The following is a 19529-nucleotide window of genomic DNA, read 5'->3' on the forward strand; positions in this document are numbered from 1 at the left end:
ATTTTTTGTCTAGCGGCCAACAAAACTGAAAAAAACAACAACTAAAATGTTACATTTTATTTATTGTTATTTATATATTGAGCTATTCAGTTATATTTTCTTTATTTTTCATCTCCCTATGCGATGTGAGAAATGTTGTTTTGTACCCATCTACACACCACCAGGTGTGGTCAAAAAGACTGAAGTTAATTTAAAGCAGCTGTAAGCGAACTTCCCAGACATAGCAGCTAACAGGAGGATCCTGCTCTCTGCAGGTTCACCAGCAGACAGGACCGCCTCTTTATGGAGTCCTCTGTCCTGATTGGATGAAGCGGGCAGGGATACAAGACAATGTCTTTTCACTTTTACTGCATAAGCAGTAGGACAGACATGGATTATTGACTAAACACTCTATAACAGTGATTACTGTCGGGATAAAGAGCTATCTTACATACACATTGCTGACAGCAGCTTTAAATTATTAGCTTTTGCTTTAAAATAATATATAAATGCCAAGCATGTGTAGACTAAACCTTAAAATCCCCAGAAATAGTTTGACAGACAGACATCTTGACAGACAGAAGCAGCAGGTCCTCAGCGGTAGCTCTGGCCCTGAAAGACACGCCTGAAAATGTGCAGACTTTTGCACACACACATCCTACCTTCTCCCACTCTCTGTCCTTGTTGAGAACAATGACCACCAGCTTTGGGTTTTCCTGGTAGCCGTCTTCTGTGAATGACAAGTCTCTGCCATCCCACGTCACATTCATCATGTACCTGAGAGTGAGAGGAGTGGAGGAGGAGGGGGAGCGGAGGGTGATAGGAGGCGAGACAGACAGCGGGGAGGTGGAAAATTCAGAGAATGAGGAAAGGAAAGAAATGAATAGCGGTGAGGAGAAACGGGAGAAAGGGGAAATTGAATTACATTAGCATGAGAAAAAGTCAAATTGCAATCTAGTAGTATTACTTTCCTAAAATATTCACACAGGCTCCATTGTATTGAGTTTCAACACGTAATTCTGAGGGATAAAAAAGAATCTATTCATCTCACAAAAGAAGTCTGTGTGTGCCTGGTATAACCGGTAATCAGGCTAAAATCCTTGAAATGTGAGCTCTACTACAGAACTACATTTTTGTCAGTACGCTAGTGTGTGTACATTAGAAACAGAAAAGACCGGTTGCTTGGAAAGAGAAAGTGAGAATGGATAGTACCGAAAGCTACACACACACACACACACTCACACACTGTAATGAGTGACCCATATGGCAGGTCACATTAGCTAAGATGGAGGGCAGTGGGAAGATATTCTTGGGTCTACATAGCCCTCACATTAATCACGACTGTCCTCCCCCCCCCCACTCTGTCTCCCTCACTCCTTCTGTCAGCGGTCATGTACAACAAGGGAGAGAGACAGACCCCCTTTTCTTCTTCCTGTACTCCGTTCTGGGGCCGCTGCGACGGGGGAAACTTCTAAATGGAACATGCGCCCACGTGACGCGTCTTTGAAAAGCCACAGTGTAGCGCTGCAGGTGAGGCGCTTCATGCTGTGCAGGACATTGCACTGCAGGCGCATGCACGCAGCGTATGAAGGTGGGGCACAAATGGCGATTAAACTGTTCCTGCCAATATAGTGTAAGTTCATTAATTTCATTTTATTACTTAAAGGGGCACTATGTAGTTCAAAGTCAGAATTTTAATAATTACAATATTAATTAGGTAAGAGTAAAATTCTGAAATATTCATCTTTTCCATAATTGAATAAACAAGCTGTTCTCAGAGGATAATAAAGTCCCCAGAACACTGTTTGAAGCTAGAAAGGTGGCAGGGTCCGCCAAATACAAACAAAGTAAAACTGTACAAAATTGTGTTGTCCTTTAAGGTCAGTTTGTTTATTCAGTCATGAAAACAAAGAGAGTTTGTTTATTTAGTTTGTCAATAAAGATCTTTCTTTTCTGATTAAAATTCTTCCCTAAAACTACGTAGTGCACCTTTAAGACGTCATATACAGACTCCCACACTTGAATCTTACACACAGCAGCAGTATAACCCAATTATAATACCAATTCAAATATGTGGTGACAGAGATAATAGAAAAAAGGCTGTGTTATTTGTGTGTTTGTGTCCGTGGTGACATTTCCTGATACCTACATGTCCCTTTAAATTGGTGGTGGTAACACACAAACACACACACACACACACACACACACAAACACACGGGCACATCCACTCAATGCTCAGATGAAATCAGCCAGAGATAAGGGGATTGAGTGGGTTTTGTGATTAAAATAATCTGATTGGCCTGCAAGCGACCAGGTGAGTAGTATTAAGCCATTTGATTGGACATGGGACGTGGCGCTGAACCCAATTATGTGCAACTGCAGCTGAGGGAGAGGCGCTGGAATCAATACCAGCACCCGGGCTGCACTTTTAGACAACAGCACATTCTGCGCTTTGCAACCATCTAACTGAAAGAGACACACACACATACACACACACACACACACACACACACACAAACACACACACACACACGATGGGAGCTTTTACCCTTCCGTCTGTCTGTTTACTGTATAATTTGTTCTCCTTTGTTGCTCATTGAGATGATTTTCACTCTCTCATGCTGTCATTTCCTTTGGCAGAAGTCAGCAAAGAAAATGTATTTACAGCATTATTACAGAGGATCTGATGTTACTCTGATGCAATCATGTCAAAACTTGTGCTGGATGTCGGAAGGATATGACTGTGAGTGTCAGGCATCCTGTAAGGTAAATCAGTAAACAAAAGAGCTTGAAGGAATCAGGCGAGGGTGTTCAGACAACCTCGATTAATCCTTCCGTCTTAAACCCTAATGTTTGTATTTAGTTTTGAATTCTTCCGGCTAAACTTTATTTCACGTAAACAGTGTGAACGCATAGTTGAAAACATTCTTTCACATCAATGTGTCCAGTGAAGTTTAAAAATGATTTTTAGGTCTCATTTTAGAGTATTTACATGCTTTAATGTAAAAAAAAAAAAACACACTCTCACACTGTCCATTCATTGCAGCACCTTCACCTCAAATTCATACTCAAAACAAACAGGGGGCAGCATATCACCAAGGTAACAGCTAATTACTGCTATTAGCTCAGTTAGCCATGCAGCTAGTGGTCTGGACGATGTGCTTGTAGCTTGGGGAGTGTTGACACTCACACCACTAGAACTGGAGGTTTGGACCGGAACAAGCCGGTGCTAGCTGGTTAGCATGCTAACTCAAGTAAATATCTCTTCAACAACAAATCTGTTATTCCTTCAAATTCTGTGGATCATATAGTTGTTACTTACATATCGCACTTTTATCTTTATACAATATGGGACCTTTAAAGGTGCAATATGTAAGAACAGGCCACCTGTTGAACTCATACTAAAAACAAATATCAGCAGCTTATCACCAGAGAAGCTAATTTCTGCCAACTGTATTCTGTTTTTGTCTGTATCGACTGTTAACTTGTTAGCTCTGTTAGCCATGCAGTTAGCCAGATAGTTGGCGTTCACGCTGCTAACACAGGACAGTTTGACTGCTGGAAGAAAGAGGTTTTTGCGCCTTGAGCTAGCTTGTTAGCATGCAAACGTAAGTAGATATCTTAACAACACAATGCATAGATATAGTGTTAAAACTGTTATTGCTTCACATACTTTTGATGATTGTAGTTAATTATTGAATGTTTCAAACTAAAATTCTTACATATTGCACCTTTAACACTGGGAACTGAGCTTTTCCAAACAGGCGCCACTGTGAAAACAGCCAATTTGATGCACATGATATAATCAGTATCAAATAAACATCTCATTAGCTGTTCAAAGACAACAGGATGAGCAAAATGTGTTTGGTTGTCTGTGTAAGTGTGTCTGCAGATATATTTGGGGTGACGGCCATCATACAGGTGGACCTGATAGGGGGTCGCAAGGAAATGGACACCTCCTAGAGTGTACACGCACCAAGATAACCCTAAACAACCCTAAATGACCATCCCTGCACACACACACACACACACACACACACACACACACACTCACACAAAGATACAGAAACACAGACAATTACTTTGCCCACCTCAACAATTCTCCCCTTAATGTTTCCTCTCCCCTGTAGCACTCAGATCATAGTAAAGCGATCCAATTTCACTCACTTTCCAGCCTCCATTATATCAGTAATCTCTCTATTCATTAGAGGAGGGGGGCGGACGAGGAGTCGGTGCAGAGGTGGGGAGACGGGAGGCGGAGAGGGAGCACCCAAAAAGAAGTGTGAGAGAGTGTAGAGATAAGAGAGATTGAGGGAGATGGAAAGAGGGCAAAGTCTGACGAGAGAGGAGGAGGAGGAGGAGGACTAAGCCTCGACAGAGTTGGGATAAAAATATCTCTGGTGTTATTTTTTTCCTCCCTTCCTCTTATTTTGGAGTAAAAAGGGGCTGGGATGGGGTGGCTGGGGGGGCACTGCAGCCAACACTCACGTTTACTGCAGCAAGCACATGAGGGCACACACACACACACTTGACTGCTATAATGCAGTCGAATCCAAATACGCGCCATCCCTGATCCTGCACTCATGAGCAATAATGTCATTCATGAGAAAAGATGACATTTCCGAATAAATTGGGCATGTGTCCTGTGTTCTTGACACAAAAAAGATGTAATATCTCGAGCACTCGCTCAGTCTGAGCCCCTCCAGGTCTCTCCTTGTTTGGAAAGGTCTTCCTTTGCGATAAGAACTCTACATTTTATCTCAAGAGGCTTTACCGCGGGGGAAGAGTCGGCACGGAGATGCACGAGGATGGACTGCATAATGCTGCGTGTGTGTGCGTTAAAGATGGAGACGTTTGTCCTTCGTCAAGACAAGGACCAGTCAAAGCGATGATGTATACTGTCAGCGCTCGTGATCTATGAACTGCACACAGAGCGCGCGCGCATACACACACTGTGCTTGTGAGAGACAAAGAGGGGGGAGTCTGAAAAAAAAAAAGAAAAGACGGGAGCTGCTATCAGTGCTGATTTAGGTCTTTTAAGATGACCCAAGGGTGGGTAGTCACTCGAACACACACACTCAGCCCCAGGTGGCACGTGTTAAGTGTGGCATGAATGATGACTGTACAAGGTGAAGTAGATGCTAGCTTAGCAGCCCCTCCTGTTGTCCCTGGTGTGTGTGTGTGTGTGAGCGTTATGTTTGTGCAGTTATATTTCAGTGTGAGCTCGGGCAGCGCAAGATTAATGCCAACAATTACATTTTGTCTTTCCCACGCTCGCAGTCCCGCCGTTAAATGCAACACATGTCCACGCAGCTGCTTCAGCAGGATTCCTTTTGTTGCACAGGAACAGAACGTGTGCGTCTGTTGGCTCGGGAGCCCAGCTCGAATATCGTGGGTTTTCTCCGATATGCAGATTGGTTGAGGAATCCAGAGCACCTTTCTTAGACACCCATCCCTCCGATGAAAAATTAATAAACCTCTCATGCGATGGGATTTGCAGTAGTTCACACTGCGACTGACTAAACTCCCTCATATTTGCCGCTCTGCAGTCCCGTCTCTCCTTCATGCTCTGAGCATCCAAACCAAAAGTAACACCATGGCTCATTTCTCTCTGTGAGGCACCACGCTAGCTGTCAATCACCTTTTTCTCCTGCTTAATAGACACGATACAATGACTTTTCAGCACTGGTCTTTTATAATCCCGCAAAAAGATGGCATCCTTGGCACACCACCTCAGACTACGCATCAGGAGCATGAACTACAATGAGCTCATTGTTTTAGATCATGAAAGCGGAGGCATCTTCTCTTGCTCTGCAGTCGCCTTTTCAAAAGTTAACGTGAGAGCTCACATTCAGACACACATCTGCTGTTCATGTACCCAGATTGACTTTATTAAAAAATGATTTAGCTCAAGCACACCGTTGACCGCAAGGCAAGGTAATACTGAAGCTGACAAGACCGATCGGAGGGGTAAAATGACTGACTGATTTTCATGATTGCAGATACTCACACACACACTTAAAGACAACCGGCGACCGATTTATGCGTTCCGGCACTACTGCGGTGGGAAGTCGCAGTGGCTCAGTGTCTGCTGCTGCCTGCAGACAGTGACAGCAGCACGGCGAGTTGGATTGACGACGTGAGGCAGTGGCCTCCAGTTACTGATGAAGGCACCTTAAATGGACGGCGTCTCAAAGTTATTCAGTTTTTGCACATTAGACATCGGTTAGGACAATAGCCAGAATAGATCGCGAAGACGGAGAGAAAAAACTTGGCTACACTTCATTATTTCAAAAGTAGGTGGTAATTAAAAAGTAAGCCAATTTCTACACAATGTTGCTTTAATCAATACAGACATCAATACTGCTTTTTTTGGTTTTTGGTTCAATGCTTTTCAGGATTTGATTATCGCTCAGGTGACTCATAAAGGGGCAAAATTACTATAATAATCATATTAATTCATCAATAATAATTGTAATAATAATTACGGTACTCTTGACCCAATTCTGGCAAACACCCCGGTCCTCTGCACACCCAGGGAATCAATCTAAAGAGTATCTTCTCAGAGAGGGGCACTCTTCATGAAGTAAAGGTAATTCAGTTTTTTTTTCTGAAGTTGAAGTTTGACACTTGAGCTCCTGAGAACTGCACAGGTTCTTCTTGATGTTGTTACATAGGAAACAATGGTTACATAAGAAATAATAAAGGTTCAAACATGCAGATATTGATTCGTTCTATTTCTTCCACTCGCTTCGACTTTATGACATTTCAGTTCTTCCAGGAACGAAACGCAACCAGTTTCATATTTGATAATCACGCACACATGAGTTTGTTCCATGTGCACAGTCCTCCATACACAAATGTACAGTACATGTGGCAGTAGAGTCATAAACACACATATCCACGCAGACGTAGTTAGCGAGCTGTCATTCACCGATGTAGTATTTATGATCGGTGGAGTGACTGGCGTGTTGAGTCACTGGGGAATCTTTTGAACACATATTTAAAAGGTTGTGTTTCTAGATCTCGGCGCAAGTGAGAAATAACTCGAGTGTCAGTATTTCCCTTTAACATACGAGCTTGATGATTGCATGATTCCATCTTATCAGCCAATTAAAAAACTGTTAGCATATGGCATCCATCTTTGCGGTCCTCGGTTGCAGTGTGTGGTGTGTGTTAATGTCTCCGCACAGCTCACATGACAACTGCCCCGGGTCTCGGCGCATGTGTGTAATGTGTTTGTGTGTACATGTGTTTCCTGAGTTCTGACCCTCATATATCAGAGCTGGAGACTGAAATTACCTGTCAGAACAAACTACTACCACCACGCCTTTCACGCACACAACACACACACACACACACACTCACGGAAAGACACACACTGATAAATAAGTGCTGAAGTCTTTTAAGGCACAATGTTCACCACAGCAAGGTGAGCGGCTCGCTGTAAATCTGTCATGACAGAACATTCTCTTAAGGGGGGAATATTTCACTCGTTTCTGACGTGCACACGGACAAGTGCAGACTCACACACACACACACACACACACACACACACACACACACACACACTGCAAATTTTATATGGAGCGCAAGATGTCACTTGGTCTGATTGCTGCACTGGCCGGAGCTCTTAGTTGGTCATTTGTCTCCTGTTTTTATTTAATTTTATTTTTCGATTACTCTGCAAAACATATTCATCTTGGACGTGTCACGGTGGATTCATCATCACGGCTGTCACAGGCAGAGCGAGAGAGGTAAAACGTCACTGAAAGCCGGCGATGTAAGGCCGCTTGTCACCAGAACGACAGACTTTTCTGTGATTTCAGCACCATCTATTAAATAATTCTCCTCAGAACAAGTTTTTCTCCTCTTTCTTCTTGGACAGAAGCAGCACTTCATCACTGTAAATCAAATCTCAGCTCTGAGAGCAGATGCATATAAGATAAAACTGTGGCTGACATCTCGCTTACGACAGGGATCCACTAAAGAGAAGCCCAGGAGAAACTCCTGTGACCCACTGTACTTACTGCAATATGTCACTCTGGTGCTGTACATTTGCACATACAGCCCATCTGCCTGCCTCTGTGTGTGTGTGTGTGTGTGTGTGTGTGTGTGCTAGCCATGTCCTCCTACCTCCCCTGACAGCCGTCGATGGTCTAACAACCCGCCTGTCGCCCCGACCTAGGCTTGACCAATCATGTTTCTCATGTCCTGGCCCCGAAGCCCTATTGGCTGAGCTCTCTCACCCACAACAAAGCCATCTGTGGCCACTCATCACCTGGGTAACAACCTGAGGCAGCAGAGCATGCTGGGAACAAAGTCAGCTGGCTCTGTATGGATACTTGGTACCTCTCTTTGGTGATTCTGGACCTGACAAAACGAGGGCTGCTGTGTGTGTCAGGGTGGAATGGGTATTTAAAGTCCTGCAGAGGTTACTGAAGATGTGATCGGTCATGCTTTACTGTCTCTTTGCAGAAATGTAGCTGATCAATGCCAGTAACTCCTCTGGTACCTCAGTAACTATTGCCATTTCAAGATCCTCTAATCTCTAATCTCCCAGGCACCATGAACTACCCAAGGTTGACATTGAGCATTTGGTTTGGTTTCTGCAGAGATGAATGTTGGATTAGAGAATGGATACCGGACCCAAACGGGGCCAGGTTCAGTAGGAAATGTAGAAATGATGTGCAGGTTTCACATCAGTTGGCATGTTGCTTTCAAGTTGTTTTTGTGCAAATATAGTGTTAAAAATAAATAAATGTATTGCAAAAATAAAAATATAGTTTGGGTCGGTTCCTACTCTCTTGGACTTGAACTCTCTGACTTGGACTTACTCAGTAACGTGGACTAACTGTGTGTTCATGTGCTGTCGGAATTATCAGACAGACATTTTTTCTCGGAAAGTCGGAAACCAAACAATTTGGAAACATGGCGGACGAAAGTAAACCTTGGGTTGACAGTAAGAAACTTTAACCAACATCATGTATTGTATTGTCATAGTATATTTTCCTTTGCACATCTTCATATACAGATAACAGCTGTCAACGTGTTGTTTAAACGCTCAATAAAAATTGAAACTACTTCTTATTGGCGTCCATGTCACTCGCACATTCCGACAGGACGCACACCGAAGTCGGGAGAACGACTTCCCAACTCGGGAAAAGGGACCATCTGAGGAGCACGTGAATGCAGCATGAATCTGATCTGTTATTCAGTTGGTTTTTTGTCTCCTCTTCTCTTATATTTCCTCTTTGCTTTGCCCGCAGGCTGAGATACTGTCAGCTAACTGAAGTTAATATCATGCAACCTCAGTTCCTACAATATTCCCAGAATTACAGTGATGTGCTGCGTCTGCCAAGATGATGAGCAGATTGTTAAATACCAAACACATCCATGTGCCTCAAATGTCACAATCATTTTCCAGTTTAAGCACGTGAACTATACAGCCAAACACTTCGGATTTTTTTGTTTTTTTTATGTTAAATTTTGACATTTAGACTTGTAATTTCACACATCGTTATAAAAAAAAAAAAATGAAAACAATTTTGGGATGTAAACACAGGTTGTGTGCGTCTCCCCCTCCTCTGCCAGATGGAGAGCCAGACAGAGCTGGCAAGACCTGCGACATCTCCCACTGGCTGCTGGGGAGCGAGCGCATGATGAGAGGGAGAGCAGAGCAGAGCAGAGTGAATGAGAGATGGAGGAATAAACGAGAGGAGGAACAGAAGGACTCATCAAGGAGCTCTTCAATTTTGGAGAGCACTCATTTGTAGCGGCCTCCCGCTGTTACCCCAGTCTCAATTTCTTCCCTTGCCTGTTTCTTCGCTGCCTAAACCACAAACTTCCTCCTCAACTCCCATTCAGCTCTTTCATTCCACCCTCTCTCTCTCTCTCTCTGACTCCTACACTTCCTCTCTTAGCTCCAACTTTCAATCCCTTGGTCTCTTATCCAGTAATTGCATCTTTTCTTCAATCTCAGTTCTTCACGCAGACTTGCTGGAAACTTGGTGGAAGTCTCTAATTACTGGGGACAAAGGTGAAAACAAAGAGACTGTGGCAGGAAGCCCTGCTTTCGGATAAACATACACACTTATTCCTATGTGCATTAACTCTCTCGCTGTTATAAAAATACACAAACCTCTTTTATAATTCTGCTTTTTCTATTTTTACTTGACTTAAAAGACATATTGCTGACTGTGTTTCCTGTTGTTCATTATAGACGCCCACACATTCATTGTTTGCTTACTTGTGTAGTGCACTGGGAGGCAGCTTGGTTGTCTTCTCCATCTGGCCGTAACAGGACGTCTTGGCTTCGGGGATGTCGCCGTACTCCTCCAACATGGCTGCCGCCGCCGACGTTATGATCCCCAGACCGTCCCGAACTCGCGCCTCCAGAGGGTAGTCCCAGTCGTCGTACGACACCGAAATCATCCCCGGCGGAAACTCGTCGGGCGTTATCTCGGGGTTCCCAGTGGTGAGCGACGGCACGATCCAGATGTATCCGAATCCGGTGAGGCCCAGGGAGCGAGCCTCCTCCAGGATGTAGACCGCCTCGTCCTTGGAGCAGTAGAGCAGGACCACCGGGGACTGGACCTTCTTGAGCATGATCTGTGAGCGGCTGTCTTCCTCCACGGCGTCCAGAATGATGATGTTCTGCAGGTCCCAGCCCACAAAACTAAAGCAAGGATAAAGAGGACAAGAGTGAAATGTTAATATTTAACTAATAGACTATTAACTTTGCTCAGGTGCTGGCAAGGGCGGTTATAATTATCCATTATAATTAATATCATTGTTAAGTGCGATGTGAATGCTAATAGGTGAAAAGTGCTTATTGTCGAGGGAAACACATTGAGGCTAAATGGAATGCAAATGCTAAAGCTGGTCCTGTATAATGACACTCAGCATGTTCCTGCCCACACAAGCAAAGGACAAGGAGAACAAACACTGGCCTGTTAAATGTGAAAGGGCCGACAGTGCCTGTGGTCAATGTGCTAATTGGTGACAGCACTTATCAGAAAATACTGCTGCTATCAAAGTGGAACGCAGCTCCTGTCACATATTTGGACTCAGAAATGTGTTCATTAATACTACACTGCTCCGGCACAAACATGTGGCTGAAGACAGATGTTCTTCCACAGGAATTATCCTCTGTGGAGAGGTCAAAGCAACTGCGGAGAGAAACTGCATTGGTGTGATACCAAAACACATTTTTAATCTAAAAGTACATTTATTAAAAATGATAATGTGTTTGTAGAGTCTCTTTTTCATCCCAGCTGCTACTTTTTTCACAATGTCCCGAGTGATAATACTCAGCAGGTCCCAGTAGGCAGGACTAAAGAGCAACAGGAACAGAGCAAATGCTGGTCATGTCAGTAATTCAAGAAAATAACATGTCATAAGCTGGCAGCATGCTGTGGTATCGGGAGTACAGGTCCTTGATGGCAGAGCCGGCAGAGTGAGGGACAAAGACAGACACACACACGCACACACACAATCACACACACACACACACACTGGAGACTGTCAAAGAGTGTGACACATGGTAGGGAAATGAGCAAAGCGATAAACATCATGCAGTAATCCAACAATAGACAGGTAGTGTAACATGAGAGTGATTTGGGACTTGCTGTCCTCGTCTCGCTGTCCAAAGTGATAATGGTCTACAAGTCCCGGATGACAAAACTAGTGAGGAGAGATAATGATACACAGAGACACATTAACAGAGAAAGAGAGAGACACAGAGAGACAGCATGGGTAATAACAATTTTGGGAGAACGAAACACTGCATCACCCCTCGACATTAAAGTCCCCATGAAACGGCTAATAGATTGCTAGTCGCTTCAGCACACTTAGGTCGGACCAGGTCAGAAAAACACCACCTCTGAGAAGACAAAGGCGAGTTTGACAAAGGGGTTTGGAACCTGGGAACCCCGTGCTGAGTCAGCAAGGACCTCTTACTGAGCTAACAGCAGCTAACTACATTTTGCAGCAGTTAGCACTTACGTCAGCATTAAAGCGCCCGGTATCTATCTACCAGGAAAATCTGTAAATCACCTCTGTACCGTCCGGAGCTGTTCGTTGTGAAGCTGCTGGTTATCCGGTTTGTTGTGTAACATGTTAGGCTATCTGTCCAGAGTTGCTGAAGGCAGAGCAGCCTCAGGGCAGCGCAGGGAAAACCAGAAAAAATGTTCTCCCTAAAACATGACCCAGTTTTACTCAAATCACTGAATAATTGCGTTTTTGTACAAGTTATAAAACTGATGAATGAACATGTGCCCCTGAGTGCAGGATGAGTCATCAACATTTTTAATGTTTTTTCCAGGAAGTTACAAACTCCCGTTGGACCTGAAACTGGTGCATACGTGAGATGTGGAGCAAGCCACATGTGATTAAACACTTAAACAGTAATTTTGACTTCATGGGAACTTTAATAATATATAGAGATAACTTATAAGAACATAAATAGATGTTTATGTAAAATAATTTTACCCTTCAATACATTTTTTACCTGCAGAAAAAGTGCCAGTGTGTATGGTGTGTCTCATACAGCAAAGTGATTATGTATACAATGCCTGAACAACCATTCCCATCAAAGCCCAGCTTTGTTCTTTATTCTGCAGATTATACCAACAGAAAGACCACCTACCTGCCTGCACTCATCTCCACCAGACAGCCTGTGTATGTGGCAATCCACAAAATATAATATGCCCTCATTCTCATGCGTTATACCTGGCCTTTGTTTCAACTCCACATAATGATATCTGTCCATGGCCCGGGTCAGCCATGACTTTGCTGAGTTGACTGACCCGATTCTCTGCTGTGAATGATGGAACTTCATCAGCATTAAAACTGTCTGCCCATGACTGAGTCACCGTGCACCGGCTGAACGCTGACACGGGAAATCGACGGCTGGTAATTGCAGGTAATTGGCCTTATTATTTTTCCTTTCATAAATGACATTTATGGCTATTATTTCAACGTTGTGGTCAACATCATTTCTGGAGGGTAGGAATATTGACCTCGGGATGTTAAGTTACTTTTCTTTATTACGATCGTTAGCTATCTTTCACTGAAGTATCATAAATAAGAAATAAGTCCGAAGACGCATAGATTAGCGGCATGGACTTGTTTAAAGCTGGAAGGGAAAACATCCAGGATCTGATAAACCTCAGAACTCTGACAGTTTTTGATATATATTTTACCTGACATGCAGGGCTGCACAATACTGACATTGCCATGTTTTGCATTTCTGCAACATATGTTGAGATATGAAAAAAGCAGGAATTTTCACCAGATAACTTAAATGGTTCAATAGAGGCTATGCACATGATGTCACAGTAGGCAGATGTCACCATGGTTACAACTACTGAGAGGCAGAAAGATTACCAAGTGCGAACATTGTTAATATTTATCAAGTGCTGCAATTGATGTTCAGCCTGAATGTTAAAGAGCTTTACTTGACATTACACGTCCTGCCATGTGAATATTGCACATGTGAACATGGTGACGATGAAACAACATGCTTGCAAAACTATTTGGACAATTACCAATTCTTGATATTTCTTTTCAAAAAGGGGCAGTTCACAAGAAGTTTGAGTGCAGCCTGTTCTCATTCCCAATGCAATGAAAACAGCAGCCTGGTCAGTGGCCCTACGCTTCCAAGTTTGACGCTGTAGTTTCCCCTCTAACGTCACTTCTTGAAATGCCCCTCTAGTGCAGTAGTAGAATGAAGCAAGAACAATCTGAGCTGGGGGTGGGTCAGGGTGGTTAAATGTGTCATAAACAGGATTTTCATTCTAGACACATGGGTCCTGTGTGTGATTGAGATTAACTCGTCATCAGGCTATGCTGAAGCCTGATAACGACCTCTTCATAAACTACGGGACTGAATTTAGCCATTTAACCCAAAGAATGATCTTTTCCTAAACCTAACCACGTAGCTTTTGTGCCTAAACCTAACCGAGTTGCGACTGTGTCCTAACGTTTTAACAGTCCAAAGAAATAAAATATCACAATATGTGAAATCTTTGTCAGCAAGCTTTATTTTGGATGTCTAACGGATTAATTATTCCCATTCCTGTCCAAAACTGGTGCTAGAATAGGTAGAACATCATAGTTTAAAGGTCAAAGCCACTTACCATGCCGCCGTATTTGATCAGCCAGGAGTGAGAACATGTTATTGAGGGACAAATTTCTAATCCTTTTTAATCTACCATTGGTTGCCACTCTTCTTACAATCAAAACAATTGTAAGCAGTGTTACCAAATACAGACACAGGCAGAAGGCTTTTGAACCACTGTCATAAAGAGTAACTGCTAATGAAAAAGACCCTCCTCAGCTGGGCTTTAATAAATCATGGGTTCAGGCACCGGCCCTTGCCAGCATCTCAACACTGCTGAACATGCATCATTAATTTGACATTTTTTTGCCAAAAAATATGGCTTGCTGTTCTCTTCAGCAGTTTTTCCTCCTTCTCCTTCTCTCTACAGAGAGCCACAGCATCAGTCAAAATGACCTAAAGGTGAGCCAGACAGCCAGACTGGATGATCTGTAAACCTACCTGTCATCTGCATTCAGTTAAAGAACGCTGATGAAATCCTTTTAGGCTGACTGTCTTGATATACATACTGTATGAGTGGAGATGATGAAAAATTCAAGGCTCAAAACATTGTGTACAGTAACTCCTCTGAAAAGTAAACTTGCTGTTCTCTCTGGGGAAATTCGCAGTGATAATGGAGAAGATTACAGACCAAATGGGGAAACAGGCTTGGAGAAACGCCCGGGCCAGAAGCGTATTAGCTGTTTAGGAAAACATACCTGCAGCGCTTGTTATCTTCAGTTTCCCTTAGTGCAAACTGTTGGCATTGAGAGATGATTTTGACCCAGAAGGATAGATGGAGGGAGGAACAACTTACTTGATATCAGACTGAATCGTCGCACTTCGTTTCCATTGGTGGAGTGGACAGACTCAAAGGTCCAGCTACAATATCAACACACCATCTGTTACAGCTACACTAGTGTTCCAGAGTTTGGAGTCACCTGTTATATTTATGTTTATCTATTTTGAAGTTTGAACCAAAGCTTGGCTGAAGCAACACAGCTTTTCATTCCAGCTTGTTAAAGAAAACATTTTGCACCTGAGACTAGCGCAGGAACCTGGACCAGTGTGTGGGATTTATGCACATCCCTCCCAACGTTGGCCTCAAAAACTCACAGAAACACGCCCTTTCTGGAGCCAGTGTTTGGTTTTTTGTTCATTCTTGGCCACTGTAGAAACATGGGGGTGCAACATGGCATACTCTGCTGTGTCTGTAGATATAAAAGACTCATTCTAAGGTAATGAAACACAACAGTTTTTAGTTTTTTAATTCTACACTAACAATAACATAATTATGAATACTATATTCCCCCTGTAATCCCCCTAAATTCTACACACTGGACCTTTGAATCTGCAGAGATTCTGATGCTAAGCCTCCAAATGATCCAACCAAAGACTGTTGAGTTCTTATATTCTTATTTAACTGCTGCTCAGAGGTTTGTCTCTTTCTGCCCCTTCATTTGTCAGTCTGGTTGAACCATTGTAGCAGCGTTTTGTTCCCCATGCACAAAACATAACGTTCTTGGCATAGGCCTCATACAAAATAACATCTATTTATACTTTCAATAATGTAAAAGCATGAAAGACCATTCAAAGAGTACTACTCTCAGCCATCTGACTGTAACAAATCCAGCTCGATTCCAGACTTTAGAACAGGAAAGTACAAAACAGTGAGTTTATATTCTATTTTGTCTTTTTCCTCGCACGTACAGATGCTTGTTGCACGGCAATACTTACTTCTTAAGTGACAACGTTGTGCTGCTGCATCTTGGCCACTGTTATCCACTTAAATATGACAATGAAACTGGGCAGAACAGTGCAAAGCCGGTGTCTAAGTGATCCTACCTGTTGTCCACGGTAGTTTTTAGGATATTGATGAACTCCTGGTAGCCAGGGAACTTTGACGTGACAATGGAGAAGATGTGCCAGTCGTACTCCTCCATGATGTTCAGCATCAGCAGAGCCTCCTGCTGGATGGAGGCACCGAACTGGAAGAATGTCGACTTCACATCCTGTGAAAAGAGGACAGACGGATGGAGGGAAGGGGAGAAGGGAGGATAAAGGGAGGGGAAGAAAAGGATTCAGTTGGATTTTTCGTTTCGCTTCTCTTATTAAGTCCACCATTTAATTCAAACTGCATCTCACAAATATCAATCAACAACGGAGCATTTAAAATTTGGCACGATATGAGTACACACACACACGCACGCACGCACGCACACACACAGATCGAGAGTAATACGCTTCTCGTGGAGGAAATATATGGATGAGGGGCTCAGAACAATTCAATTAAGCCTAAATTGGATTGGTGCGGTACAGGCAGGCTGCAGAACTCTGTGGGCCCGGTTCTGGGGAATGAGGGTTACATTCACTCTGAGTCACACATATCCACTCCATTAAACCTGACTCAGAATCATTTGCCACTTAATTCAGCCAAACTGAGACACAGGCTTGGACAGAGCAGACAAGCACTGTTACAGGTGGACTAATGAACTCTATTCATTTATGGTGGAGGCTTCATTTTGAATGATTCATTACGGTGCGGGCCATTAAAACAAAGTGAAACAAGTCAAAATAAGTCTTGATAAACAGTCGGGAAAGAAAAAAGAATGTAGCGATAGAGAACGTGTGGTCTGACAGAGTGTTGCCTTGTCTTTGGTTGTTTGTGGCGTGATTTGTTGTGTGTGTGGATTTCTGTTACCTTGAAATGTCAGGGAGTTCACACATGGCTTATCTTGACACCACTTGTCTTTGGCACTCTAATTATGACAGACTTGCAGGTTGGTGTGTGTGTGTGTCTTCTGTTTGTGTGTATGTGTGTGTGTGTGAAGCTGCAACCTGACAGCCAGAAGAAAAGAAAAAAAAAAAAGAATGATAGCTATGAGCCACAGAACAAAAGGTTGAAGTGAAAGATAGGAGACAAATGAAGAAAAGGGGATTCTGCCCGGTGTCACTTTGTAAGATCACACCTGCTGTCAAAATGAACAAATGTGCCACACACGCGTGTACACACACGTACCAACTTACAGAAATGAACAGACTACATGAACACACTGCCTGCAGCCTGCATCTACAGGAATTCATCCACAGTGTGACTAAACTCGAAAAAAAACACAGAGTGTGATGAAGCAGCAACCGCAATGCTAGGAGCTACTGTGGGGTGTGATGCCGCCTAGCCTCAGCCTCAATCCTCAATAAAACCTGCAAAAGTCGAGTTTGAAACGCATCTTGTCTGCAGAGAGCCTTAATATCTAAAAGAAATATCATTGTTTGGAAGAAGAACAACTGAGAAGACAGCCAGACATCTGAACAAGTAACCAAGTAAGGTAGCTGTGGCCTTATTATGGAACACATACTACATTTCCTGTCAGTTCAAACACAGTCTGCCTACCTTGGTTATGTTTAAAAGTTCCTTATCATACAAAATTTCAGGTCAATACTTTTATTTTGCGTGTCTAGTAGAAAATGTTTCCGTGCTTTAATGTTCAGAAAACACATTTTTTTTCTCAAACTGTTGCTGCAGCACCTCTATTCGACCTTGTCTCTTATCTCTTTAAAGCCCCTATACCGATAAGTCTGCTCTGATTGGTCAGCTCTCACAGGCCTGAGCAGACACCTCCCATTCTGTTTCCACATCAGCCTTACTGGTGTTTTTGCATGCACGGCCGTGCTGGGGGCGTGTCTGAGGGTGGTCACGATGACTCGTTTAAAGGCACAGTTTCTGATGACAGGTTCTGTGCATTTTCCCCTTGGATTGAACTTTTTGGTACTTTCACAGTATTTTTCGAGCACCTAGACCTGCTTTATAATAAAAAAAAAGAAGATGGGAAATCTCACTTTCCACAATATGTGACCTTTAAGATCTACCGCACAAAGCACATATACTGTACAGAGCAAAGCTTGCAAGCCACTTAAGGTAGAAAACTCACACTGAACAACTACAGTCACACATCTGATACTCCACTCTCTGCGGCACATCCAACACGCCCTTTGAACTGCCGTCACTGCTGCTCCCTTAGCATTTAAATTAGCCCTGCCTCCAGCGTCCACCTGTGGGCTCTGGAAAATGTCAAACAAAACAGTCGAACTGTTTAAGCTAATAGGAGACACACTTCCAGTGCATTGATTCAGAGAAGTGCTTCAGTGAGTGCTGATGCATGAGTCTATAAAGATAAGGAATAGTTTTGGTTTGCTGTACCAGACTCAGGTCGTGGATCTAAAACACCACCATAGACAAATACTGAGGAAAAGAGAAGGTGGCACGGCCAAATTTGAATCACTTAATATATCTTTAAGACAAAAAATTAACTGGTGTGAGTATATGAAACGTTCTGATTAAGTCACGCACATTAAAATATAATCTCTCAACGTTTTTCCGCCCTTTTTAATATTAGTCGGGCACTCTGCTGGTCTGCTGGTGTCGGGCTATACAGCTCTTTTCCTGTCGACAAAGCTTCACTTTTAAGACACGGAGTCAATCTAACACAACTTAGTGAAGAGGCTATCGGGGGCATGAAAATAGACACAAGTAGAAAGCAGGGACAGTAAGTAGAGCATTGTATTTGTAACCATATCACCGCACTGGATGTAATTTCATCTCTACATGCATGACCTAGCATTTCCTTTTCCACTGTGTTGATAGCCTCTGAATAATGTGGGTATTCGCTGTTTGCATTATTTGTGCGAGTGTGCGTCTCTTTTCCCCCTATATCGAGACTCTTGAGTGCTCTTTAATGGTATTGTATCTGTATGTGAGGTCGGCTCACTCGATGCTCAGACTCAAGTGCTCTTCAGAGCCTCCCTGTGCAGCCCAGTGTGCGTGTATGTGTGTGTGTGTTCTAATGGGGTAGAAACTGAAGCAACGCTCGAGCATGGTGGGACAGGAGGGAGGTCATGCTATAAGACGTGTCACTTCCTGTCTTCATCACAGCAGCAGCGAATACACCCACTCTTTGCTGCAATATTAAGGGGACTGTGAGGAGCATGCGGACAGTCACAAAGAACAGTATAATGTAGCGGATTTATATATGATTGTTAAATGGGGAATAATGTGTGTGTTAATATATCATAGGACCCGCCACCTATACACAAAACAGTTGGCTCACATGTGGCATCAATGTTTCCTTCCATTTGTTTTGATAAAGATTTTTCTTTGTGTAGTTTGTAGTGGCGTTGCATCTTTGCATTATCCAATAAGTGTATAGGGCTGAGAGTCATTACTATAGATCATATACAGTACTATACTTTGCTGACTTGGTGCTGCTAATCACAATACTATGTCATTTTGTTGTACAACACTCATGGGGCACAGCACGTGTACTGCTACCGCCTTAAATTTGGCATTTCTGTGTCTAATAAGTTTCTATTTTATTATATTCTTATTCTATTTCTTAAACATGTTTAATGCAATCTTTTAAAGGGGCAATAGGTGAGAATTTTGGTTGGCAAC

The 19529-nt window shown here is 43.1% G+C and overlaps 1 protein-coding gene across 2 annotated transcripts in view; it reads right to left on the bottom strand.

The window, feature by feature from the left end:
* grin2aa (glutamate receptor, ionotropic, N-methyl D-aspartate 2A, a) overlaps nt 1-19529 on the bottom strand; it is a gene marked incomplete at its 5' end in the record, with an annotated part of 157873 nt that overhangs the window by 43525 nt on the left and 94819 nt on the right. For both annotated transcript variants that reach the window (XM_084370623.1, XM_084370622.1), the window contains 3 exons: nt 642-756; nt 10229-10657; nt 15926-16092. In XM_084370623.1, coding sequence (XP_084226749.1) covers nt 642-756; nt 10229-10657; nt 15926-16092 — 711 coding nt within the window. The remainder of the gene's footprint in view (nt 1-641; nt 757-10228; nt 10658-15925; nt 16093-19529) is intronic.

This window comes from Pagrus pagrus (assembly GCF_965226575.1).
Source record: "Pagrus pagrus genome assembly, chromosome: 13".
In the NCBI taxonomy this organism is placed as follows: Eukaryota; Metazoa; Chordata; class Actinopteri; order Spariformes; family Sparidae; genus Pagrus; species Pagrus pagrus.